At 39.7% G+C, this 27,539-nt stretch overlaps 1 protein-coding gene across 1 annotated transcript; it reads right to left on the bottom strand.

The window, feature by feature from the left end:
• Positions 1–2,187: 2,187 nt before the first annotated feature.
• Bbs2 (Bardet-Biedl syndrome 2) lies at positions 2,188–27,496 on the bottom strand. Its single transcript, XM_026395669.2, has 17 exons — positions 27,221–27,496; positions 22,201–22,428; positions 18,579–18,704; positions 18,300–18,362; positions 17,388–17,465; positions 15,583–15,687; positions 15,415–15,501; positions 11,863–11,998; positions 11,490–11,629; positions 10,459–10,603; positions 10,202–10,373; positions 9,710–9,839; positions 7,532–7,663; positions 6,902–7,039; positions 6,125–6,237; positions 3,391–3,539; positions 2,188–2,650 (listed from the first exon to the last, which is right to left on the bottom strand). Exons 1-17 carry the CDS (start codon positions 27,335–27,337, stop codon positions 2,544–2,546), a joined length of 2,166 nt encoding a protein of 721 aa, XP_026251454.2. The 5' UTR covers positions 27,338–27,496; the 3' UTR covers positions 2,188–2,543.
• Between the last annotated feature and the right edge of the window lie 43 nt (positions 27,497–27,539).

The raw sequence follows: 27,539 nt of genomic DNA on the forward strand, positions 1-27,539 counted from the left end.
AGCTGATTAAGATACAGGCCCTATTCTCACTTAACAGGGGCTTAAGATTTTATACACAATGTAATAGGAGCTAAAGAACATACAATAGGGCTGGGGTTGAGGCTCAGTGGTAGAGTGCTTGCCTAGCATGTGTTCGATTGCCTAGCACTGGGTTTGATTCTCAGCACCACATACAAATAAATAAAGATCCATCAATAACTAATAAAAATTTTTTAAAAAGAAAGAATAGACAATGGGACCCGCAAGGTCTCTTGAGCAAAGAAGCTGTGAGCTGAGCCTCAATGTATCGGATAGGCAGGCTCAGTGGCAAATACTAAAAGCCCATAGAGTACCTGAGCTTGACTGGGGGGTGATTCTTTTATTTAAAGGGATGCTTGCATAAGACTAAAAACTTTCCTCCCAGATACCAGAATCCTATAAATCAGATTTTTGGGGTTTTTTTATATATATATTTATTTAATTTTATGTGGTGCTGAGGATCGAACCCAGGGCCTCGCACGTGCTAGGCGAGCGCTCTACCGCTGAGCCACAATCCCAGCCTCTCAAAATCAGTTTTTAATTGAAGGTTGTGTTCACTTAGAGCTTTGAAATTCAGCAATGAACCAGGCAGGGCCTAGCCACAAGAAGGCACTCAGATGCTGTCAGGATAGAAGGGCAACAAAGCAGTAACCGATTAACTCCTTTCTGATAGTCATGTTCTCTAAGCCTATGATTAATGTTCTGATAGTTAATGTTCTCTAAGGGTGATTTCTAAGAAAAAGGCAGTTGAGTGTTTCAAGAATGTTTCCATGTCATCCAGTCTTTACTTGCTTGGGAACGGTTTGGAGTAACAGAAAGAACCATGACTATATAGTTTCAAAACTTCATACCATAACTTACCCAGCTGAGGGATCCTGTCAGGACATTCTACCTTCCTAGGCTATAAGGCCTCAGCATCAAATAGAAGCATTTGTAACCTACAGAGGACCTGACCTGACCTAAAGCCTTGTCAAATATTTTTAGGTCTCTAAAAGCTTTTTGGCTAAGAATGACCTCTGATGAGATTACCCTATTAGATTCACAAAAGATGAATGCTACTATGTAGTTTAAAACTAGCACCAATTAAAGATTTTACCCTCAAACGGTTTAAGTTAGGGCTGGAGATGTAGCTCAGTGCTTGCCTAGCATGCATGAAGCCCTGGGTTCAATCCTCAGTACTGCCCAAACAAAAACAAACTAGTGCAACTTCAGTATGGCTACTAATTCTGTGACCTTGACAAGGAATTAGTCTCTGCTGCTCAGATTCCTTATCTTTGAGGCAGACATAAGGCTACTTACTTATTACTTAAGGGAAATAATACAGAATGAGTGGAAAACTCTAGCTTATAAAATTGAAAATGCAAAATGATGTGATTATAGGACATATTCTCATAAAATTGGGACTTTATAAACCTTCATTTCAGATACAGGAGAAGGGGAATCCTAAGGGCCAAATGAAGATGACTAGTAAAATTAGCTTACATCAACCTCAAGGCGAAGATCCAGTTTCCCTCCTCACTTATGAATGCTATTAAGATGTGAAAACTAATTACTGTTACAAAAATTAAGCCAGTCCAGAATTCTACCTCAGGCCAGATTTTTACCTCCTGGGAAGGGACTGTCCCTTTGCACATTGACTTTCTCCTCGTAAGCTGGCATTCAGCTGGACTGCATTTCCTGGTCTCCTTTGCATTTGTGGCCAAGTTACCCAGTGGAGTGTGAGTGCAGTGACTGCTCTTCCCGACCGAAGCTTCCAGCAGAAGGAGGCCTGTTTCCTCCTCACTCTCCCCATTTTCTACTGGCTTGGATATAAATAACTGCAAGGCCCTAGAACAGCCCTTGTCCAATATGGCTCCACTCGAGAGAAGGAAGCCTCTGAAGCCCAAGGGCCTCCATTATATGCAGTGAACATGCACCTAAACCATTTTCCTTTGGTTTGTTTCTATACAGAAATCCCTGTATGATGAAAATGAGTCATAAATTTTGAGATGTTAAAGCAGCAGCCATTAACTCAACTAAGCTAATTCTTCTTTAATATAGATTGGTTTACACTCACTTTTCAGTTAAAAAAATTGAATATCTACATTTTTTGTTCTTCTCCACCAAATACAAATGACTTATGTAATTCTGATACCATTTTGCAATCAGTCAACAACCAAGTCCAATATGTTTTAATTTTAATGAAAAAGTAGATAATCTATTTGAAAATTACAAATTCAATTACAATTTTAAGGGGAAAAAACATAATATATATCGACTTTACATAAACAAAAACTGGACTCTGAAGCCCTGACATTTAAAATGTACTTGCCCTCCTTCCTACAGATCTAGCAAGTACAATTGATCTAAAACCAGAAAGGGAGTACGGTTCTCAGATGCAGTGCCTTGTCTTTAGCCTGTATAGCTCACCAAGGCTGTTTTACATCCTTAGCACCCTGGTTCACCAGGATGTGACCCAAAGCATACCCGCCTAGAGTGTTAGGGAAAACCTTCTGTCCAGAAACTTATTCCCTATTTCCTCCTCTCTATGAAGGAGCTGTCCCCACCCGCATGATTCTGAACAGGGTGTTGATATTGTTGCTTCGAATAGCATCCCGACAAGCAGAGATCACCTGGTTCTTCGGTTTTCCAACTGTATGAGAAGGAATATAAAGTCAGCACATCCCGAGACAATATAAGTGGAATTAGCAAGTAGAAGCCAGTTTTAAAACAACATAAAACTAGGGTAGAGAAGAGTCATATAAACAAATTTTACTAATTTATGCTCCCTAAAACCGTAATCTTGGCGTTTTTTCTTAACGTTAAAAAAGATGCAGTCAGTGTTTAAAACATTGATAAAATATGAAGATGAATCTGCTAACAATATTAAGAATAGGTCATAAAACAAACCTAGAGACCATCTCAAATCTACAAAACCCAAAGTAGAAAAGAATCAAAGCTCACGTCCATCCAGTAAGATTATAAAGGTGTCAAAGCACTGGCCCAAAACAGAATTCAGATATAAATCTAGCTGTATTTCTGTTTCCTTTGATTTATTCTATTTTTCTTTTTCTAAAATTTTAAGTTAGATACTCAACTCATTAGTTTTCAGTCTCTGTTTCCAATTGGGTCTTCAGGGCTCCATAGTCCTTTGGGGTATAAACACTAGGTCTTTCTTTAGAGGAAGCAGAAAGATCTCAGAAAAGGAGCTGAAGGATTCTTTCTCTTTGGAAGACTAATGTCAAGCAACGGACAGAAGCTCAAGAGATGAGCCGCCTTTGCAGCATTAGGGTATGCTACTCCAGGCCCCAAAATGAGTTGTGGAAGCTACCAGCATCTTCAGTGATCCTCACCCCAAAAAGTACAATTACAGTGCTGTGAGAAAAGACTTACCACGCAGACGCCCAGCTCTTTGAATTGCTTGATTTACTGCTTTAAGATTTCCTAATAGTTCAGTGTGATTGTTACAGCGAATTTTATATCCATTTAGCAAGTCTTTATTAAGATCATAGAGTTCCATATAGCGATTCTTCATTGTTTTCCTGTATAAATCAAGATGATTTAACATCACTTGTCTTACTGTGCTGGGCCTAGAAATCCCTATAGGGCTGGGGATGCAGCTCAGTGACAGAGCCCCAGCCTAGAATGCTTTAGGCCCCAGGATGTGATCCCCAATATCACAGAAAAAGAAACACTTATCAGTGTCTTAGTTACATTTAAAAAAAGAGAGAATACACATTTTTAGCTGTATTTTAATTAAAATGAGGGAGTTTTTAAAGTTTGCTTTGAAAACATTGAGAAGTTTCCATCAAAATATCCTATTTGTTCCATATAAACAGAAGACAAGTGGTCTTTCTTGGTGATTGGTCCATGGTTGTTCTAGATTTAGTTTAAGAATTATTGAGTCCAGAGTGCTGTGAATAGGGTGATGAGCTATATTTCAGGATCCAATTAATATTCATTATTCAAAAGTGACCTATTCTTAATATTGTTAGCAGATTCATCTTCATATTTTATCAATGTTTTAAACACTGACTGGATCTTTTTTAACATTAAGAAATTATTTTTTATTTTTCCAAGTGAGCTAATGGCACTGGGGTTTTTTTATACATTTCTTTTTAAGTTTTTAGTTATAGTTGGACGCAATACCTTTATTTTATTTACTTATTTATTTATTTTAATGTGGTGCTGAGGATCAAACCCAGGTCCTTGCACATGTGAGGTCAGTGTTCTAGCTACAACCCCAGCCCCTTTTACACATATTTTTTTAAGGCCTACTGCCTGACATATTTATAACTGAAATTAGACCATGTCAAGAATTTGTTTCAAAATAATGCAGTGCCTGGGAATGAAAGAGAGTAAGTATAGAGATGAGAAAAGAACAGTGGCCCGGAGCTGGTGCCCACTGAAGCTAGGTGGGTGCTATAAAGGAAATAATTAATTATTCAATCTACTTTTGTATGTTTGAAATTTTCAACTCAATACAATCATTTTAAAAATTATTTACTTCGGAGCAATACTATTTTAATTATTTATCAATAATTCAGGCCTTTCAGGAAAAAAAGCACAAGTAACATCCTGGTTGAACTTTCACCTCTAAAATAGATGCATAAGCTTCACCTATTACTCATTTTCTACTGAATTTGCTTCAATACATTTCACTGTGAAGATGAATTTTGTACCTTAGCAAGAGAGAGGCTAAACATGTATTTGTTATTGTTTTTTTTTTAACTTTGTAATTGTACAATGTTACATATTCAGAAAAATTCAGAGAACAAGTGCTTGTTAAGGAGGTCAAGAAACAGGATGTTGTCAGCATCCCAGAAGCTTCCCAACTTGTTCTTTGTAAACAGTTTCTCCTCCCTAGAAGAAAATACTATATTATACTCCTCCTCTCTCCCTTTATGCTTTTGCAGTGCTGGGGATCAACCCCAGGGACCTCATGGCATGCCACGCAAGCGCTCTACCTCTGAGCTGCATCCCAAGTCCCTCATTATGGTCTTATCATCTACGTATGCTTCCTGGGAAATATAGTTTAGTTTTGTCCTTTTCCAAACGATATAAATGGACGCACCGGGCATGATGGTGCCACCTATAATCCCTGTGACTCAGAATAATGAGCAGGAGGATCATTAAGTTCAAGACCAGCCTCAGCAGCTTTGTAAGACCCTGTCTTAAAAACTTTTTAAAATTTTAAAAAGGGTTGCCGATGCAGCTCAGTGGCAGAATTGCCCTTGGGTTCAATCCCCAGTATGCCCTGCCAAAAAATCAGCATTTTGTACATGTTCTTTAAGCCTCTTTCAGTATCCAGTATGTGAGATCTGGGCATGCTCTGTGCCAGGGACACTCACCCACTCTCGCTGCTCCACTGTATGAATATACCACATTTATCCATTACACTGCTGAGGCTAGTTCGGACTATTCCCACTTTGGGATTTGCTGTGGTTGGGATATAATCTGTGTCCCTAAAAAGTCTGTGCTGGAAGCTTGGCGCCCAGTGTGGCGATGTTAATAGCTGGTAGGACCTTTATTAAGTGAGGCGTAGTACAAGGTCATTAGTGGTGCGGCCCTCAGTCAGAAGGGACTAGGTGGTTCTCGTGGAACCCTGGTTAGCTCTCTCATGAGGGTTGTTATAGAAGAGCAACACTGGCCCCTTCCTGGTCTCTCTGGCTTCCCCTCTCTCCATGTGATCTCATTCCTGCAGGTACTCCTGGCATGAGGCCGTCTGCCATTAGGTGACACAGCCAGAGAGGCCCTCATCAGAATTACTGCCATACTATTTGGACTTCAGCATCCAAAATTATGAGCTAAATAAACCTCTTTTCTTTATACACTACCCAGTCTCAGGTATTTTTTGGTAGCAATGGAAAACAGACTAATACAGGATTCTTATACCTTTATGAATAGTCTTATATAAATATCCTAGTTTATATGTGCACAAGTTTCTCTAGGATATATACAAGAAGCAGAATTTCTGGGTCCTAAGGCATACTCATTTTCATCTTTACCAATAATGCCAAGTTATTTTCCAAAGTCACTGTATCAATCGAGGACCCCCTCCCCACCCAGCATCTGGGATCTGCTATTCCATTGCTCACATGTTTCATCTTGCAAGGCAAATACCCACATGTTCCTCATCAGACGAGCATCCTCAGCTTGGACCAGCAAACTTCGGATCAGATTGGAATTATCAGCCATGTCAGCACTGAGCTTCTGGTGCACTGAATGATACTCATCCACCTGGAGAACATGAACATCAGGAATTAAAAGGGTCTTGCAAACTTCTTGAAAACTAGACACACTGGGAAGACACTACCCACTACATGCAGAGGCCCTTTTCTTTCTCTGACCACTCATACCATTTTCATATGTATTCATAATCGCAATAATACTTCCTATCCTTTCATTTCCTCTTCAACAAAATAATTAGTCTCTGTGGCCTCCATATGACACTGCAGGGGGGCTCTGACTGTGTTGCAGCACTGAGGCCTAGCAACACACAGAGAGACATTTAAGGGATTTGAGGTGAGAATGGTTTTATACTTTGGGGACAATCACAATCCTCCTTGGTTTGCTCTTGGGTTTTTGGAAAGCAATAAACTGAAGACCAAAGAAGATATAACCAGATAAGATGAAGAGCTAGCAAAGGAGGATGTTAATATGATGTATATTTTTAAAAGTGTCCCCCTAAACAAAGAAAGAAAATAGGGTGGTCAAGAGATAACCTACTCTTATAAAAGAAATCCTTTAAAGTCTCCAATACTAATACTAGTTCAATTTTTTTACAAGAATTATTTAGAACATGATTATCACGTAAGTACATCTGTGGCCTCATTCATTAACCGAAACATTCCAAACTAGGAGAGACCACATTCTCACAGATGCAGCCACCAGGCACCCTCACCTTAACCAGCACCTTTCGTAACTCTTCAAAGTAGACAGGAAAATCTGCTTCTACCTGAAGGTCTTCAACAGCAAAAAATGAAGCCATCGACTGGATAATATCACCAGCCAAGTCAATATCATCAGTATTTACTGTGATCTATCCAGGAAAAAAACAGGCCAGGTTAGCATCCTCAGACAACAGGCAAATTTGGCTGAATCAGTATATGAATTTCTCCATAGTTAACACAATTTCTGAGCATATATTTATATGTAGCAATGAATGAGATAAGGGTTATTAATCCTTTAGGAAATTATAAACATTTTTTATTCCCTGTGGGTAGCTAAAAAGTCAATCCTCTAGCCTTATAAAATAAGTGATAAGACTATTCAAAGACTGAAAAAATGCTTTTATGAACATCTGTAATCCCAACCCTACCCAAAATGTACATGAAAGGGGTGAAGGAAAGGAAAGAGGGAGACAGAACCACTTTTCTAGATTATACCCCAGGGTCTACAACGGTAATACTAACAGACTATGTTACAACACTTGGTTTTATGATCTTGGCACTGAAATCATCCACCTCACTTTGCACCAAATGGTTAAACAGCACATGAGAAATCTATGAACGACCTTGACATTAAACAGTACCTCTCCACTAGGTTTTATTTTTATGTAGAGATGGCCGCCATTTCGTAATGATGTGAAACATACTTGAAATGGAGCATTCTGAATGTTAGTGTCTTCTGGTAACAGAAAGTTCTGGTTGAGCCATATAGCAATCTGAAAAATAGCAGAATGAAACAAATTTCACTTTTTTAAAGTACAGTCATTAGAGAAGGAAGACTTCTCCCTCAGTTTAAATACCTCATCCTCACCAAGAGAACACTGATCACACTCCCTTTTCCCTCCTTATACACTTTTACTTTTTCTTTTCTTTTGATTGAACCCAGGGGCACTTAACCACTGAACCATATCCCCAGCCCTTTTTTTATATTTTATTTAGATGCAGGGTGTCAATGAGTTGCTTAGTGCCTTGCTTTTGTTAGGCTGGCTTTGAACTCACAATCCTCCTGCCTCAGCCTCCTGAGCTGCTGGGATTATAGACAGGCCCCACCACTCCCGGCTCTCACACATATTCTTAAGTAACATTCATGATTATGTCTGACCCCCAGAAGACATGATTTTACAGTATTCTCTACTTAGACAAAATCTTAAATGCAACGTACAAATGACAGAAGTACAGTGTTAATTCTGTTTATACAACAGCTCTTTTGTGGGTGTATCCTGGACAATGTAATCAGCTTAAAACTATTCCATTCTATTCTTTTTTTTTAAACTAATGATGAGATCTTTCTTTTTTAAAATATTTATTTTTTTAGTTGTAGTTGGACACAATATCTTTATTTTATTTATTTATTTTTATGTGGTGCTGAAGATCGAACCCAGGACCTCACACATACTAGGTAAGCGCTCTGCCCCTGAGCCACAATCCCAACCCTCCACTCTATTCTTAAAAAAAAAAAAATTCAAGTGAAGAATATACACGCACACAACACAAACACAGGACACTTGCACGTGAGGAGTTTTAGTGTTAAGAATATTTTACAGTGGCTTGCAACACAGATTCCATGTCAGAATCCCTTGATGCCTTTGGAAGAGTCCACCTGTGGAGTTTCTGATTCCACAGGCAATACAGGAGCCTGAGAATCCATGTAATTAAAAAGCCTCACCAAGAATTCTGAGACCTGGCCACAGCTGAAGTCTGTTTATAAGTCCTTTCAACTTAATAAGGCATCGCCATACCACTCATGTCTCCTCGGGGGCCTTAGTGGTAGACAACACACCTTCACTTACAGATAAGGAACTTGAGGCTCAGGCTGGTGAGGGGAACTTCCCAAGATTATTTAAAATTTAATTAAGGTAGTATTTAAGGGCTGGGGCTATAGCTCAGTTGGTAGAGTGCTTGTCTCACATGCACAAGGCCCTGGGTTCAATCCCCAGCCCCACATAAAAGGAAAAAAAAAGGTAGCACTTAAACCCAAAAAAATGCTCCCAACTCCATGTCCCACTCTCCATCTTTTGTTGTTTGTTTGTTTTGTGTGTTTGAAGAGACTGGGCCCTGGCTGGCCCTGAATTCCTAGGCTCAAGTTATCCTCCTGCCTCAGCCTCCCCTAGCGAGGACTACAGGTGCGCACCAGGACACCCAGCTTCTCTCTTTGCATCTGGATGTAAGTTCCTCTCAAAATACTAAGTCAAGACAAACACACTGGGGCTGGGGTTGTGGCTCAGCAGTAGAGTACTTGCCTAGCATGCTTGAGGCCCTGGGTTCAATTCTCAGCACCACATATAAATAAATAAATAAAATAAAGGTATTGTGTCAACTACCACTAAAAAATATTTTTAAAAAGGACATACACACTAAGACCATAACAAAAGAAAGAGAGAAATTAAGAACTGGTAAGAATTCATTTGTAATTAAGGATTATGCAAATAATGTATTTTTTTCAAAGTGAAAGAAGATACTTCAGCAATATTTTTATTACATGTTACAAGCCAAATCACATACATAATTCTTTTTTTAATATTTATTTTTTAGGTGTAGATGAACACAACACAATGCCTTTATTTTTATGTGGTCCTGAGGATCAAACCCAGTCCTGCCCGTGGTAGGCGAGAGCTCTACCGCTGAGCCACAATCCCAGCCTCCACACTACATAATTCTTTCAAATAATGTTTGCTGTTACCAACATAATTCATATAATTTCCCCCTTTCTACAAAGTAACATCTAAAGGACTCCAATTTGAAGAAAATCACAAGTTACTTACCCTCTGTGCCCGTTCGGCAATGATAAAGTTAACATAGCTGACGGGTTCACTGGCGTTGTGTGGGCTGGTCAGTGCGTACATAGAGAATCGGGGGAGCTGTCTTGTCAATTCAAATACATGGAACTGGGTGCTATGGCCAAGCAAAGGGACACAAGAGAAGTGTTGAGTGGAGTGTTATTTCAAAGCACATGGTCCAGAAAATAAGGTGACCACTTTACTGAGCCACATACCTACTCAGCCCCAAATAAATATATTTATAAAATGTTAGGGGTTGGAGACGTAGCTCAGGGGTAGAGTGTTTGCCTAGCATGCATGAGGCCCTGGGTTTGATTCCCAGCACTTTCCTAATTTGGAAAGATTTCAAATTAGGGAAATAAAAGGTTGTGGGAAACATTAACTGGGGGTTGGAACCACCAAATGTCTTCTCTGCCCCAGAGGATGCCTGCACAATGGAAAACCTTGCCCTCCTCTAAGTGACTTGTAAAGGGTCACCTGCTTCTGTAACCCACAAAGGTTTTCAAGTGCAGATCCACCGGGACATCCTTGGGAGGTGAAACCGGGACACGGATGGAGCTGGAAAGGTTGTGAACGCTGGGATGTACCACGTGGCTTTCACCTACAAAAATTCCCTCGGCAAAAATCAACACTGCCCGGATGATAGTGTCTGCAGGGAAGAGAAGAAACAGCAGTTCCAGCCCTGCTCCGCGACGGCACCAGCACCTGGCAGCCCATTGCAAACACCGGCTCACCATTGGAAGTGGAGATGCACAACTCCACGTGAGCAGCTTGCTTCTCAGTCCCCAGCTTGACGGAGAGCGCAGTGTGGAGCTTGGTGTTGGCTGGGATTATGCCTCTTTGCCCATCGCCCTCATTCAGTGGACTGCTCAGTTCAGCCTAGGAAACACCCACCCACCAAACCTGTCACTAAAACAGTGAACTAATGTCGATTTTAAATAATGTGGCTGCTTGGTTTCAAAGGACAGACTCCCCATCATCTACTCCTGAGTCTGAGGGACGAGATAACTCAATCTCAGGTGCCTCTGCCCCATCTGGTCCTGTGGGAAACACCCATCCCTTCGCCCCTTCTGTCATTATGGTCCCCTGCATCTCACTGTTCCTTTTACATGCTTTTCATGTTCTTTAAAATGACAGTTGCAAAGCACATGTCAGCATGTACAAAGCCCTAGGTTCAACCCCCAGCAGCCCACCACAAAAAAAAAAAAAAAAAAAAAAAACCTCACTTGATAGGCCAAATTCCAACACAGTAACATATGACAGGATAAACTAAAGCCCACTCCTGCTCATCTCCTGCCAGGCTGGTAGATACACACATGCGTATTTTTTAGTTATCAATTTATGTATAGTTTTTTAAAAATGATAAAAGAAACACTCTATACATATTGTTTTTGCTTTTTTCTACTTAATAACACCCAAATACCCTTCCATATCAGTCCAGATATATTGACTTCAGTTTTTGAGCAGCTATTAATTCCCCAGCACGTACTCCCTGTCACTGATGAACAGTTAAGTTGCTTCCAGCTATTCACCTGACAAATGTTTCTACAGATCACCTGCCTGAAAGTGGAATTTCTAGATCAACAGATGCATGGCCTCGTCACTCTGGCGCTGGCAGAGAGGCTGACGCATCCTGCACTTCTGCAGACAGGCAGGAGGAGGCCCGCACCCTGGCCAGCCCTGACCGGGTCCTTCTCCTCACCTGCCAATCCTCGGGGTCAGTCTCAGCATTTCAGATTCTGCCTCCCCTCCCAGCGGGCCCTACCTTGGCGTTTTCCTCGTAGTTACGGAGTTCTAGCAACAGATTCTGCTTTTTTTGACTCAGCTCTCGGATCAGGTCCTGCTCCACACTGGTGTCCATGAGGTTTCCCCTCATCTCAGTGGTGCCTGGCAGGTAGCCCCGGACTGAAGAGAGGGAAAAACACTCACTGGACGGAGGACCACCCCAGGGACAGCCATATCTACTTTTAGGTCATCAGTTAGTTGCTCTTAAAAACCAAAACCTGAAATTCTCATCTTCCCAACTGATGTGGACTTATTAAAACTCAGCATAAATACTTTAGAGTAGAATTTCCTGGCATTTGACCCAACCAAATTGAAAAAGTGACTTTTCAAGAAATTTTCCCAACTCAATTTACTTTCCCCTTCCACTGAGCAGCAGATTAACTGTACGTGGCCATCCATCCGGTAATCCGCCTCGACCACACTAGCAATGGCAGAAGAGAAGTTGTCTTTAAAGATGACCTCCCCAGTTCGGTCACTTCGAGCATCAACCTAAAAATAAAACAGGAACTTAAAGTCACTTATGCCACAGTTTGAAAATACCACCATCAGCAGCACAAGGTTTTGAAATAAAAACCAGCTTTAGAGGTCATTCAGTCAAGCAGTCTTTAAAGTGTTCCACGAAGTCTGTGACTTCTCCGTGACTGCTTCTCCTTGTGTCTTAGCCATTCTGTTTGGTCTCATGTGAAGATCAATAACCAGACTCGAGGGAAAGAAGAGCACTTAGACCTCCCAGGGTCCTAAGGAGGCCAGAAAGAACTCGCACGTGTAAAGCACTTGAAGAGGGCCTGGCACATAGGTCCAGGGCACATGTCAGCTCTCTATAAAAATCCTACCTTCCTAAAATCCAAGAATACGAAATATCATTGTATCTGAAGTGTAAACGCCAAGCGAGGCCAGTTCCCCACCATACCACCCAGTCCCCCTGCCATACCACCTTTTGTAACAACCCTGTGAAGTGTCCTCTTCCACACAAACTGCCCAGACTCAGTACTCCTATCCTCATTGTTTCTCTTCCTCCCAGGAATAAATCAAATAAATCACTGACTGATCAGAAGCAAAGGCATCTAAAGAACAATCATAGATGCTCATTCAAAATGATGATTTAAGCCCAGGTAAGGACACCGGTGTCATAAACAAAAGGCTAGCTACGGAATATCTGGCAGAGCAACCAGTGTCATTTCAATGACACTGCCATTCACTATTTTGTCTTTTCGTATACATTCTTCTAGGGAAAACTTTGCAACCAAAAAATTATTTAGGTCACAGACTACTCCTTGTCCAGGGTATATATGCATGTAACTTCTTTTTCTTTTCTTTTCTTTTTTTTTTTTTTTTTTTTTTTGTGGTACCTGGAATTGAACCCAGGGACTTGTACACATGCTAGGCAAGTGACACATGCTAAGTGCTCTACCACTGAACTACACCGGCAGTCCTTCATACTGTATTTTGAGACAGAGTCTAGTTAAGTTTCTGAAGCTGACTTCAAACTTGTGAACCTCCTGCCTCAGCCTCCCAAAGAGCTGGGATCATACGTGTGAGCCACTGTGTCAAGCTTATTTGTGTCATTTCTAACAACATCAGGTAAGCCTGAAGATTATGATGACCAAAGCTTGTGAAGGAAGGAATGCTGGTGTTTTACCAAAGTTCTGAGCATATTTTAATATGGGGCTGAACTGAACTTCTTCCCTGTGAAAGCCTAGCTATCGAATAGCCTTAGCACTGCATTGCCATATTACTAAGTTTGCAGCTGAGAAGGACTACAAATAAGTCCTTCTGTGGACAGTCTCTTCTTTTGCTTATCCAACAGGGAAGTTTTGTCCTGCAGGAGAGGACAGACCTCCAACTCAACAAACAACCTACTAAAGACAAAGTTAACAGGCCAATAGTATTTTTTTTAGTATTTTTACTCCTACATTCACAAGTTGCATCTGTTTATCTGCCTTTTCAAGACTATTTGTGTTAAGTGTAGATAATCAGTTTTTCCACTTATATAATGATTTCATAATTTTCTTATCTTTTTTTATGCTTTGGAACAGATTATATAACAAAAAAATCCTTAAAATTTTGAAAGAATTAAACTATGAAACTCTAGGTCCGAAGTGTAATTAGAAGTAACTTTTAGGGCTGGGGATGTGGCTCAAGCAGTAGCGCGCTTGCCCCACACGCGTGCGGCCCGGGTTTGATCCTCAGCATCACATACAAAGATGTTGTGTCCGTCGAAAACTTAAATAAATAAATATTTTTAAAAAAAGAAGTAACTTTTAATAATTTCTCAAGTCTAAGTAGTTTTGTAATTCTTGATGATAGACCCAACCTTTCTTAAAATTGGGCATCTCGCCATAAAACCATGAAAAGATAATTTCGGCTTTACTATAAATTACTGCAAATTCTGAACCTACTTGGAATGCCTGCCCGTGCCCTGAACTCAACCAGGTCCGGTTTTCCCTGACCAGATAACAACCCTTCCCTAAACCTTCGTGGCGCCTCATAAATTCTGGCCTTCCCTGGCCGGACAATGACCCCCTCTGAGTCTCTAAGATCTCCATAAATTCTGATGCCGGGGCCAGCAAAAATGTAAACTTGTGTTATGCTCCTCAGAGTGTTGTTATCTGTAACCCCCCCTTTGTGTAACTTTTTGGGCTATAAAACGGGGCCACAAAGAAGCCTCGGGGCTGTCTTGTTCCCACCGTTTTGGGAGGGAAAGGCAGCCCGGCCGGTCGAAATAATAAGCTTGCTTTAATTTGATTTTAATTGGAGTCAGTGGTCTTTTCTTGCGTCCTGGTCTAACATTGAATCAATCATAATTTATATTCTCCCAGAATATAGTACTTTCCTATGGTATTAATGTTTGTGTCTCCCCAAAATTTGCCTGCCCTCACGCCTGGGATCAGTACTCTCATTCTCATGAGAGTCCTTGAAAGACCTCCACCCCTTCCACCACGTGAGGCCACAGTAAGAAGAAAACCAACCATGAGGAAGCAGCCCTCCCAGACCAGAGATCTGCCACTCCCTGACCTTGGACTCCCAACCTCCAGAGCTCTGTGAAATAGACTTCTGCTTTTTATGAGCCACCCAGTCTGTAGTATTTTGTTAAAACAGCCCACATAAATTAAGACATCCATTTTGTGGACTTTTACTTCTTGATAAACAATGACATAGCCTTCACTTATGATTTTGAATACTCACACCAAGGACAAGCCCAAAAAGAAGAGCAGGAACAGCCTAATAACTTTTTAGAACCTGTTCATTATGTAACACCACAGAAAGACTGGAGGTGCTGGCCCAAAGTAAAGAGAAAGAAAGACAAAAGACGGAACTAGCTGATCCCCTCCAGGCAGCCCAACACTGACAGAGAAGAAAGCAAGGGCACAGTATCCATGGAGACCTGGCAGCTCCTGAGACAGTTTCTGACAATCTGGACTTGCCAAAAGACTAAGAAATTCTGATCTGAGTTTAAAAAGGAAAGAAAGAAAAAGGGGTTTTACTTTGAAGTGATAGCTGGGAAAACAATATGCTAATCTGATTCTTCTCATTAATTCTAAGTTTTCAGTCAGTGTTAAAGATTTATTAGGAAAGAGCTATTCAGACAGTTCATTATTACTATGTGATTAACCCCACCCCCCCAACTGGCCTATACCTACAGGCAACCTGATTGATGGCTTTTCCTTCTTTCAAAGAAGAGATTTAGAAAGAACCCCCCCAGGAGATTTTTCTCAAGCAGGGCTTACAAGGCTAAAAGGATAGTCACTATGTAGCAGGAAGAAAAGTGTGGAAAGATTGGGAGGTTAAATCTGAAAACCCAGCCAAGGAAGTCAGGGTTGTTTCCGTGTTACAATTCTAGGTCTGCAGCCCTTATCACAACCTTATTACTTAGAACTACACACAAACCGCTGATTTACACTCACCTTCCCATTGGACCAACCGGTTATCAGTTCACACACTCCATCAGAATTAAGGTCAAAGGCATGAATACTCATGGCATGATTTTTGGACTGAAAGGGAATTTCAATAATTAGTACAGAAGTCTCTGATACTGAAATATAAAGTGCATGAATAGAAAAAGCTGACTTTACTTTTATTCTCCAGTATCGAGCTGTTTTGTCATAAACTCCAACTGTGCCATTGGAAAGGGCATAACCAAATCGACTGCCATACATGGGACACAGAGAGGTGATTATCTGCAAAAAATAACACATAAACCACATCTTTTTGTTAAGGTTCAATTTAATATGAAGTAGTTTTTGAAACTATATGCCACTGAGTGCAGTGGTGCACACCTGTAAACCCAGAGACTCAGGAGGCTGAGGCAGGAGGATCCCAAGTTCAAAGCCAGCCTCAGCAACTTAGTGAGGTCTAAGAAACTTAGAAAGACCTTGTCCCAAAAGGAATATATACTTCAAGTACACAAGAACTAGCATATGAGCCAGGTGTGGTAGTGTGCACATCTGTAATCCAAGCTACTTGGGAAGCTAAGGCAAATCACAAGTAGGTGGATATAATACCTTTATTTTATTTTTATGTGGTACTGAGGAATGAACCCAGTGCCTCAGGCATGCTAGGTGAGAGCTCTACCACTGACCCACAACCCCAGCACAAACAGTTACCACTATAGTCTAAATTTTAAAAATAATTCTAATCTACAATTGACTAATTTTTACATTTACACTTTTCTTTCTATGACATAATTGTTTGCTTGCAGTAAAATAAAGTATAATCCTTTCAAAACTGAAAATCTGAGTAAGTGGGTTTGTATAGTATGTAACAATATACAGAATGTATATATTATACAGAAATAGTTACAGGACTACAACAAGGATTTAACATCCTTAAAAGGATAAAATTTTAGATACTAAACAAAATTATACTTTAAAGTTAAATCCAAAAACTAATGATATCTATGATCCTGCAGATCTATTTTCTAATTCTGGCCCTAATACAATAGATATTAAGAAATAAGTTGTATAAAGCAGAGAATAGTTATATAATTTCCTTTACACCTACAGCTTTTCTACAAAACCACCCACTCCACTTAACTCTGAATACGAAGTACTGTGTAGGAATCCAGAATTATTTAGCTCAAGGCATTCTCCTGGCAATACTCAGCACTGTTCAACTGCCAAATGAATCATGATTCTGCTGATCTGGGAAAAGATATTTGAACAGCAAGCAAAACCAAACCAAGAGGAGAGGAAATTGGCTATGCAGATGAACAATTTTATAAAGTCCATATTTTCATAAATTCAGCTCCAGATTGCATAGATCCTTTAGTATTTCTTTAGTTCATTTGCCTCTTTCTTTTGTGGACTTGAGGAGCAACAAGTTCCTGCTAATCTCTAGCTCTATTTCAACGTCTCCTCTCCTTGAAAAGTGTTTCAGAGAATTACACTCTCCTCACATCCAGTATTGACAAACAACAGAAATCTAAAGAAAGCAAAACTGAATGACTTCTACCAATGGGAAAAGATTTACTGTAAATCAGAATGAAAGAGATACAAAAATGGAGGACACAGCACCTTCAGGCCAGTGACTCTCTAGCTGTTTGGGGTAGTTCTAGGGGGTGGGAGGTTATGAGTCCATTCAAGAGCCTAATGAACAGTAAGGACCCTCCTTCTGGAAAAGCACATATTTATACCATAGGACCCTTGCACAGACACACCTGTCCACACCACTACTTGTAGCACTAATTTCCCTCCTTCGTTTCTTCTCTATCCATAGCTATCAGTTTACATTTTAATAACTGTGATTATATAAAGCATATAGTATGATTAAATAAGTTTTTATCCTAAAACCCTCTGGACTATAAAAAGATGCCCTGGCACCCTCATCTGATGTTAGGTTTGTTGCTTGATCCGCCCAAGGCTAAGGTGTTACTTCTTACCTCTGTTTCTGTCATTTCTGCCACAATCTCATCTTCTTTAAAAACTCGGATATCAAAATCCTCAGATCCAACAAGAAGCTAAAGTGAAGGGAAACCATATACATTTAGTTCAGGAAATGAACACAGCAAAATTCCCATAAATAAAACAAAGATTTCATATTACTTTGCTGCTCCCACCACCCAAGAGTCCCAATCCTCCAATAATCTAATGCTCAAGAAGATCCTCTCTAATGGCAGGGTTGAGGGTCAACAGACTCAGTGAAGAAAAAGTAGCTACTCTACATTTTATCTTCCCATGTGGGAGGCACATCTTGCCAGACATGTTCTTTTACCCTGTACTTCAGAATGTTCCCTAGTTCAGCAACCTTCCCTGCTTGCAGAGGGAGACCCTGTTTCAAACACAAGAGCCAAGTGTCCATGGACAGGAGGACTAAGTTAGTGCCAAAAATAGCCCTTCACATGCTCGGACTGCTTGAGAAGCTAATTTTGAGTAATTATTAGAATAATTTAAAAAGCTAAGAAACAATCTCTAAAACTTTTATATTACTGAAAAAGTGGGCCAAAATTGAAAACTACTTATTAATATGATTTCAGAATATCAGAAGCAATTTACAAGATTTTAAATATGACAGATTCCCCTCTAACTGTTCTGCCTTCTCTCTCCTGTGTTTTTAAAACTTCCTTGATCAATTGCCATGACCTTTGTATTAGATGTACTGTTCAATCTAGTTGACAAGTGATTTATTGTTCAAAAGAGAGGAAAAAGACCAATGAGGCCAGTAAGTTCATCATTTAGGTAACAGAGCTCCAAAATCAGGCATGAAAAACTAAGACTTCTCTCCACACTAATGTCACCGTCAGGGGCAACTTATTTAGCTCAACATACAAAGTATCATCTTCTCCCTCACATACCTCTTTCTTTCCATCACCATCAAAGTCACACAAGGCCAAGGAATGAACATTGTCTCCAGTAACCTAAAAATGAAAACAAAAATCATTAAATCATCTTTATTAAAGATTCAATCAAAATATACTAGCAATATGAAGGGGAGGATTATACAAACCACCCTTTTTTAACGTTTGTGAAACATTACAAATTTTGTTCTATTTTATGTTTTATTATTTAGTACAGTCAATGGTTAAATAAAATTAAAAGTAAAAATGCCAAAAAGAATGTTTAGTTCTTCATACCGTCCAAAAGAGATCATTTCCTTCATGGTCAAAACCCTGCAGAGCACAATTTCCACCAATAATGGCAAGAGGAGAGGAAATATCTCCCAATGTCCCCAATACAATGGCATTTGCCCCATCTGCTACCTAAGAAGACAAGACACATAATCTCAAATACAGTAATGTGCAGGCACATTGGAGATAACATACACCTGTATTTTTACTCAAATATTCAAATTCCTTTGTCATCATTTGGGAGAATCCACATGGTCTCCTGACTGGGCAGCCACTGTGGCTTCTGCAAGGATGAGCAGAGAGCCAGGGTCAATTCAGAGCCCTGCTCTCACACCATAAGACCCTACAATAATCCAGGGCTCCCCAGGATCACCAAGTTCTAGAGCACAAATTCTCTAGAGGACCAATGCTTTTAAACATCCAAATTTTGTAATTTAGTTTACCATTTTGGATGGAAATATTTTTAATACTATTGCCCAATTTTCTTACTAGTAGACTTTCTCATTTTAAAGTTACTAGAAAGTATAAATAATAAAAAAATAAACCCCTCTAGTCCAACTCTCCAGAATTCTTGAATATAACTACATAAACATATCTTATCTATGGAAGAATCAAAGACAACTTTGTAAATACTGTTTATTGCACAGGAAAATAATCCTTACTTATGTTAAAAATAAGTAGAAAAAACATAAAGAAGAGACTGATTATAAAGAAAGACATCATAAGAAATTAAAACTGTAAAATGGCAAGTTAGCAAAGGGGGAAAAAAGTTAAAAAGTAAGCAATGAGTTAGAAAAAAATTTTTTTTTTTATTGGTCGTTCATAACATTACATAGTTCTTAATACATCATATTACACGGTTTGATTCAAGTGGGAAAAAAATTAACTGTAACATAAGATTTATAATTAAATGATTTATATTTAAAAGATTTATATTTAAAGTTTTGTTAACAAAAGACAAATAAGAAAATAGTAAACATCTAAGTAAAAAAAAAGAAATTCACTAGAAAAAAATACTAATAATATTTACTAATGAAAATGAAAAATGTTAATTCACAATATATCCTTTTTCGATTTCTTTGACTTTTTGGATGAAATGATGAAAAAGAACAATAATATCCATTGTTGATTAGAATATATTAGAATACATATATAATATCATATATATTAACATAAATATATATTCTCTATATTAGAATATATTAAAATACATATTCTTATATTCTAAGGGCAGGGTAGAAAAATAGTAGCCTTTCTAGAAAGTAATTTAACAATCTCTATCAAAAAATCTCATTAAAAAAGGTTTTTAACTCAGCAATTGTGTTTCTTTTTTTTTAATTTAAATTTTTAATTTGTTCTGATTCTTCAACTATAAGCTGAGTCCTTGTGATAATAATTTTAGGCATCAACATACGTAGGCTACAGTTTCCAGATGTTTGGTTAGACAGTATTCCAGATATTGCTGCATTTTTTAGAGGAGATTAACATATAAATCAGTAGACTGAATAAAGCTGGTCACTCTCCCTAATGGGGGCGGGCCTCCTCCATTCAACTGAAAGACTAGTAGAAAAAAGGCTGACCTCCTCCAAGAAAGGAAGGATTCTGCCCTCGGACTGCCTTCAGGCTTGGGCTTCAACATCTACTCTTTTCTGGATCTCTAGCCTGCTGGCCCACTCTGCAGATTTTGGACTTGCCAGCCTCCACAATCAGGTAAACCAATGGACAACTCTTGTAGGTATGTTGAGTCAAAGAAGCCAGAGACCAGAGTACATTCTACATGATTCCATGTGTATGAAATTCAGAACAGGAAAGTCTAAGCCAGTGAATGTCTATGAGGAATAGGAATTGGCTGGAATAAGATACAACAATATCTTCTAAGTGACAGAAATGTTCTACATTTTTATCAGGGATATTGGTTACAGGGATCAAAATTCATTGAACTTAAGGATTATGCATTTCACTATATCTACACCTTACCTCCTTAAAAAATATAAAAAAGGCATTTGCATTTCTAGGAACTTATCCTTAGGAAATAATCAGAAAAGTGACAATATATATGCTTATCTTAGTAATATTTATAACAGATAAACAATGAAAATAACATAAATGTTCAGTAATAAATTTCAGGTAAAATAAATTATATATGTTAACATAATGAAATACTATAGAATCAAAAAGAATGATATATAGACCTACAGTAATCAAAAAGAATGATATATAGACCTTATGGTATTAGATGTTCCTAATAATTTGTAAAAGAAAAGACTACACATGACAGCCAGGAATTGGCATGCCCATTAACTGTGGCATATACATACAATGAAAAATTATTCTGCCATAAAAAGGAATGAAGTACTGTTAGATGTTACAACATGTATCAACCTGGAAAACAACATACTAAGAAAAAGAGGCCAGTCTCAAAAGACCACATCTTATGATTCCATATTTATGAAATGTGTAGAATACATAAATTTCCAGAGTCAGAAAACATTACTGGTTGCCTAAGGTTAGCAAGTCAAAGGAAAATGGGAGTACCTACTAATGGGTATGGGGTTTGTTTCTTTTGGAAGTAATAAAAAATGTTTAAAATTGCTGGGCATGGTAGCACACACGTGTAATCTCATCTACTCAGGAGTCTGAGGCAGGAGGATTGTTAAGTTCAAGGCCAGCCTGACTGACTGAGCAAGACCCTGTCTCAAAATAAAATTTAAAAAAGAGGTTAATAAGCCGGGGTTGTGGCTCAGCAGTAGGGCACTCACCTAATTGTGCGAGGCACTGGGTTCAATCCTCAGCACCACATAAAAATAAATAATATAAAGGTATTGTGTATAACTACAAATAAAAAAAACAAAAAAAATTAAAGCTATAAAAAAGGGGTTAGGATCTAGTACAGTGTCTACCACTTGCTTAGCATGTGCAAGGCCTGGGTTGAATCACCAGATGAAAACTGATTGTGGTGATGGATGTTAAACTCAGAATAAACTAAAAACCAATTAATTGTACCTATTAAATAGGAAAACTATCTGGTGAGTGAATTATATTTTAATAAAGCTATTATAGGAAAAATAAAGTAAAAGGTTGCATGTATATAGTATGATCACATTTTGTTAAAAAAAAAAGGTATACTTACATATACTATACCTGGATAAACAAAGAACTAAATGTTACTTATAAGTCAATAAACTATGGGGATTTTTTTTCCTTTTTGTTTCCCTATACTTCCTATAACAAATATGAGTTAATTTGGGTATTGAAGTAGTAGCAGCCTGTAGATGGCAGACTACAGTCAGGGTTTCTCCTACAAACTACTCTACTAAACTTCAATGCAAGGCCACCAGGAGACCTGCTTGCTGGCTTCCACTCCTGGCTGAATTCTCAATAGGTATTGATAGATGGTGCTGTCACAGATGAACCTCTAGAGACCAGGTGAATGTCACCAAGTGATTCCAACCATGACCAAATAAGTTCCAAGTACAGAAAGATGTGAGTGGAAAACTCCCTGTGTTGTTTAACTCCACTATAACAGCCACAAAATAAGCAAACCAAAATAAACACATGATCTCTTTCAAGCATAAAAACTGTTGGGCATTGGGTAATGGAATTCTATGGTTATAAAGGGTATACTTGCCTCTTTGTAGAACAAATCTGAATTATTATAGACATCATAAGCCAAAAGATTCGTCTGTGTCCCCACCAAAAGGACATCGCAGCCAAGCTCAGGGTTCAGCTTTCCTGCAGTCAGGCAGCTGACCGCCTGGTTAATGTTGAGAAGAGAAACATCAGACTCCAGGGGGCTCTGGAGGACTCTGGATGCACTGAAATGCTGGCTCCGTGTATGAGGATTGTGAATAAAAACCTAAACAAAAACAGTTAATTACATTCCCTTAAAATATAAAAAAAAATAGGTTATTAACAGATGTCACCATTAACAACAAGTCACTTTTATCTCCCACAAAACTTAAGATGCTCACACCCAGTTCTGTGCACGGTAACCCTCAGTCATTATCAACTATGAAATCTGGAGGTTCTTGGCCTTGTGAAGAACACGTGAGGCAAGGCTCAGGCCGCTCACCAGGGCAGGACACCCCAGCACTCACAGACCAGCCTTTCCCCCATCCACCCACAGGCAGCTACTGCCAGCTTCAGTAGGATTGTTACACACCCAAAAGATCACAGAAAGCAGAACAGACACTTCTTTTAGTATACTTTGTTCCAAACACCTAATAACTTTATTTTCTAACCTAGTCTAGTAGTTTGAAAATGTTTTATGAACTTAAGCTGTGTTATAGAAATCAAATTTCTTGAAGAGCTTTTCATTGTCTATACTAGTAAAACAGAAAATTAGTTTGTCCAAAGATATTAAACTTGACAGGTTCAATTTCATAAATATAATCATCTGAGTGACTGTGTAAGTCATTCAACTTCCTTGGGTTTCATCTCTGAAAAGGAGCTTTGGAGTAGAAAAAAAAATGTATTCTCAGGAGGGGTGAAACTACTCTCAAGATGGGTAACTGGGTTTGAGGTGAAAAGATGTTAAATATTAAAATGTCTTGTCACCAGGCACAGTGGCACACACCTCTAATCTCAGCAACTCAGAAGGCTGAGGTAGGAGGATCACAAGTTCAAGGCTGGCCTCAGCAACTCAGTGAGACCCTGTCTCAAAATAAAAAATAAAAAATAAAAATAGAGCTAAGTTTGTAGCTCAGTGGTTCAGTGCTTGCTTTGCATGTGTGAGGCACTGGGTTCAATCTTCAGCACCACATAAAAAATAAATAAATACAAAGATTAAAAATAAATAAATAGATAAATAAATAAAAGAACTGGGGATGTGGCTCAGCAATAAAAGTGCTCCTGGGTTCATGTCCCAGTACTAAAACAAAACAAAACAAATCAAAAAACAACTGTGGCCTCCAAAGGGCCACAATACAAAGAGAAACACAGTATGAATGTAGTATTAAAATTTCACTGGAGAAATTTTCAATGTCTAAAATAGCTACATATGGGGGCTGGGGCTGTACCTCAGTGGTAGAGTGCTTGCCTAGCATGGGTGAGGCACTAGGTTCGATCCTCAGCACCACATAAATAAATAAATAAAATAAAGGTTTTTTTGTTTTGTTTTGTTTTAAAAACTACATGGGGGCCAATACAATAAAAGAAAGGATGGAAGCCACTGGACTAGAAATCCCTTGGGCTCTTTCTGGTTATCAAATTCACTAATTTTAAATAAATATTTAATTTCTTAGATATAAATCCAAAGAGTATTAATTTTAAATTATTACCTATACCAAGTAGCACATTCAACAAAAAATAATTTTCAAAAGAATTGACTAGAAATATGTAGAAAACACATGCAGCTGCTGAACAGTACCTTCGTGTTCTCTTTTGTGTGAATATGCTTTTGCAAACACTAATTGAATTTGATCCTCACACCAACCCCTAACTTACAGACAAGGTCAGAGGAGAGAAGGTCCTTTCCTGAGATCTCAAGACTACGAGTGACAGGGTGAAAACATGAAGCCTGTCACGCTCTAGACCCCAAGCTCTAACTACATCACACTTCCTTTTATAAGAGTTCTGAACAGAAGAATCTTTGCAGTCTTCTATTAGTTAGATCTGCTGAGAAAGAACTTAGGGGACCCACAGTTATTGGGTTTTGTTTTGTTTTGGTTTTTGGTACTAGGAATTGAATCTAGGGGTGCTTAACCATGGAGCCACATCCTCAGCCCTTTTGTATGTTTTATTTGGAGACAGGATCTCCGTGAGTTGCTTAGGGACTTGCTCAGTTACCAAGGCTGGCTTTGAACTTGTAATCCTTCTGCCTCAGCCTCCTAAGCCACTGGGGTTACAGGGTTGCCCCACTACTCCTGGCTCCCACATTCATTGTTAACTAGAATGGAAGGAGTGTGATTTTTGCCAAGAGTCAACAAGAATCCAAAGAGTCAGAGTTCTTCCCTGTTCCTCTCTTGCTGTTCTCTGCACACACAAATATGAATGTCCAGGGAGAACTACTTGTCCCTTCAGACAAGGAAAAGCCAAGCTCAGTCACATGACAAATGGATTACTCCCTATTTTGTAGATTCTTAAAGACTGTCTGAAGTTCATAAATCATTTGTTCTAGCTGATGGAAAAGTAAATTGAACTTATCCTGCCCACACCACCAGCTCTATGGTGAGGGAAAATATGTTCCCAGAGGAAAACACTAAGTTCATATTGCAAGGAACCCCTTCTTAAATACCCTTGGCCAAGTGCCATGACATGTGCCTGTAATCCCAGCTACTAGGGAGGCTAAAAAGGAGAATCACAAGTTCAAGGACAGCCCAGATAATGTAGTAAGACTCTGTTTGGGAAAAAAGAAAAACAAGTTTTTCAAAATAAATAAATAAAATATGCTTGCTCAGGCCAAGATATGACAAAGTTCTGTTTCTAGAAATGAAGGCCCTAGTAGTCAGAGTAGGCTTTAGCCTTGCCAGGAATGTTTGTTTTTAAAGACTACATTTACATGTTATGTGAATCATAAGATATCACCAATTATTTTTTAAGTCTCCATATCAAAGATTAGAACTTTCCAGATTTATTTAAAGTTCTAAAAACAAAGTACTCAATTACACAGAGCACGGGATCCTCTGTTGTTTGACATCTTCATAAACAATCCTAGAATCAAATGTCCCTGCCTCCCACTCTAGGTCACAGTTTAATGTGAGGGCTTCCACAGAACCCCTGCCTGGCTCCCTGCTTCCACTTCTACACTCTACACTCCCTGTGTCCTCAGTACATCCTCCACATACCAGTCAGACAGTCAGAATCACTTTACCTAAAACATACAGCAAATCCTATCACCCTCTTTATTGAGACCCTCAGTGGCTTCCCAACACACTCAGTATAAAAACCAAGGTCTTTACAGTGGCCTGCAAGGCTGGCCCTGCTCACCTCAGGGCCTCGGCATTCCTTTCCATCCTGACAACCTCCTTGCATCTTGGAACACACCAAAGCCTTTACCCTCGCTACTCCCTCTGCCTACAAGGCACTTACTCCACATATCCAGAGCTTGTCTCCTCATCTCCTTCAAATCTCTGATCAAATGTTACAAGAGGCCTCACTGACTACCCCATCTAAAATAGCAAGCTCCTACCATCCCCATCCTCCACTTCTTTTCCCTCCCATGTACACACATGCGCACACACACACAAGTAATTCTGGTAATAGACTCCAAAGGGATGAAACTTGTCTGTCACATTAACCACTGCACCTGAAAAGCTAAGAACACTGCCAAGCATGATAAGCCTTCAAATTAGGCGCTGTACACCTACAGCAGGACTAATGTGAAGTTTGTTTGGGGATCCGTTAATGCCTCCCAACAACTAACATCATATATAGACCCTGCACTAAGTGCTTTACTCCTTAATGGAAGGGAATCACTACTCTTTACTTATGTATCCAAAGGTATATATATCATATGATGTAACAAAACATGTATTTAAAGTTTTTATTTAATGTTGTGAAAGCTATAAATCATTACATAAATGTTAGCTATAAAATGCACACTGGGTCAGAGAACATGCACTATAATCTCATTTCACCAATTTCCAGTTGAGTGGCTTCAGGCGCTGCTTTGAACCTCCCTGAATTATCTAATCAGCAAGGTAGGCATCACAATAAGAAAATAAAAGGTAACAATTAGTGACCACTTCCTATATGACAAGTGTTTTACATGTATTAACTTATCTAATCCTCATGACCCTAAATTACTACAAAGTACCTTGCCAAAAGTCATGAAGCAATTAAAGGAGCCAGGATCCACCACATCTGTGCTATGCTACTACCCTTAATCTTGTAGCAAAGATGCTGAGGTAATTAATGTAATAAGGCTTTGTACTTGTATTACTCTGTATTTCATGTATTTTGAGCATGCCTCCACCAATATATTGGGCTTTGATCTATACACTGTTTGACATCCTTCTACACTTCAAGCGTTCTTAAAGTAGGAATTCCAATTTCATCCGTGAATCTAGCATAACAGAGGTGTTCAGTTGAAGTCTGATGACTGTTGAATGACCGTGTCTCTTGCAGAGTATCTGGCACATATGTAAGCACATAATGCTTAGCTAATATATTATGGGGAAAACTCTGCATGTACCTGGCCAAGGATCAAAAGTGCAATTTGAGGGTTGGAGATACAGCTCAGTAGTACAGGGCCTGCCAATCACGAGAGGCCCTGATTTCCATCTTCAGGACCACACACACACAAAGAGCAACTTGAATTTAATTCAGGGATATTTACAGGCCTTTCTCTTTCTTCTCCTCCCAACCAGTGTGAGAGTGCAAGGAGTTCCAAGCGACAAGCAGAGGCTCCGGGCTGGATTCTAGGGTCAGCTATTACAGCTAATCCTAGCCAAGCCCTTTTCCTTTTGAAGACTTCCCTTCCCTAAGCTCCTTTTTCGTCCAGGCACGCCACCAATGTCCTGACAATCAGAAAACAATCAGAACTCCCTACTCCTCTTGGCAGGATGGACTCCTACGACGCGACTACGACAGGTTGCCAGGCAACCCGGGCCGGGGCGGGGCCGGCGCGAGAGGCGTGGTCTCGGGGGTGCGGCCCGCGGAGATCCTGGGGCGCCTGGCCCAGGCTTCGAGCGGGTGGGAGCGGTTACCTTGCCCGCTTGGGTGGCGGCCGCCAGGCACGGGTGAGTCCCGTCGTAGCGCCCTATAGCCACCATGCGGGGGCTGATTTTGTGGCGTAGTTTCAGGGTGAACACGGGCAGCAGCATGATGGTGGCGGCGGCGGCTGCTCGGTAGTGGGCTGGCGCCCGAGGCCGGCGAGGGGCGCGGGGACAAGAACCCCCAGCCCCCGATGCCTCGGGCCGGAGGCGAAAAGGCCCCAAACCAAGCTCGCACGCCCCGCCGCCGATTCCCGCGGCTACACGCACCCACCCAACTGCTTCTGCGGCTGCGCAGACACCGCCCCGCTCT

The sequence above is a fragment of the Urocitellus parryii genome, chromosome 15 (assembly GCF_045843805.1).
Source record: "Urocitellus parryii isolate mUroPar1 chromosome 15, mUroPar1.hap1, whole genome shotgun sequence".
NCBI lineage: Eukaryota > Metazoa > Chordata > Mammalia > Rodentia > Sciuridae > Urocitellus > Urocitellus parryii.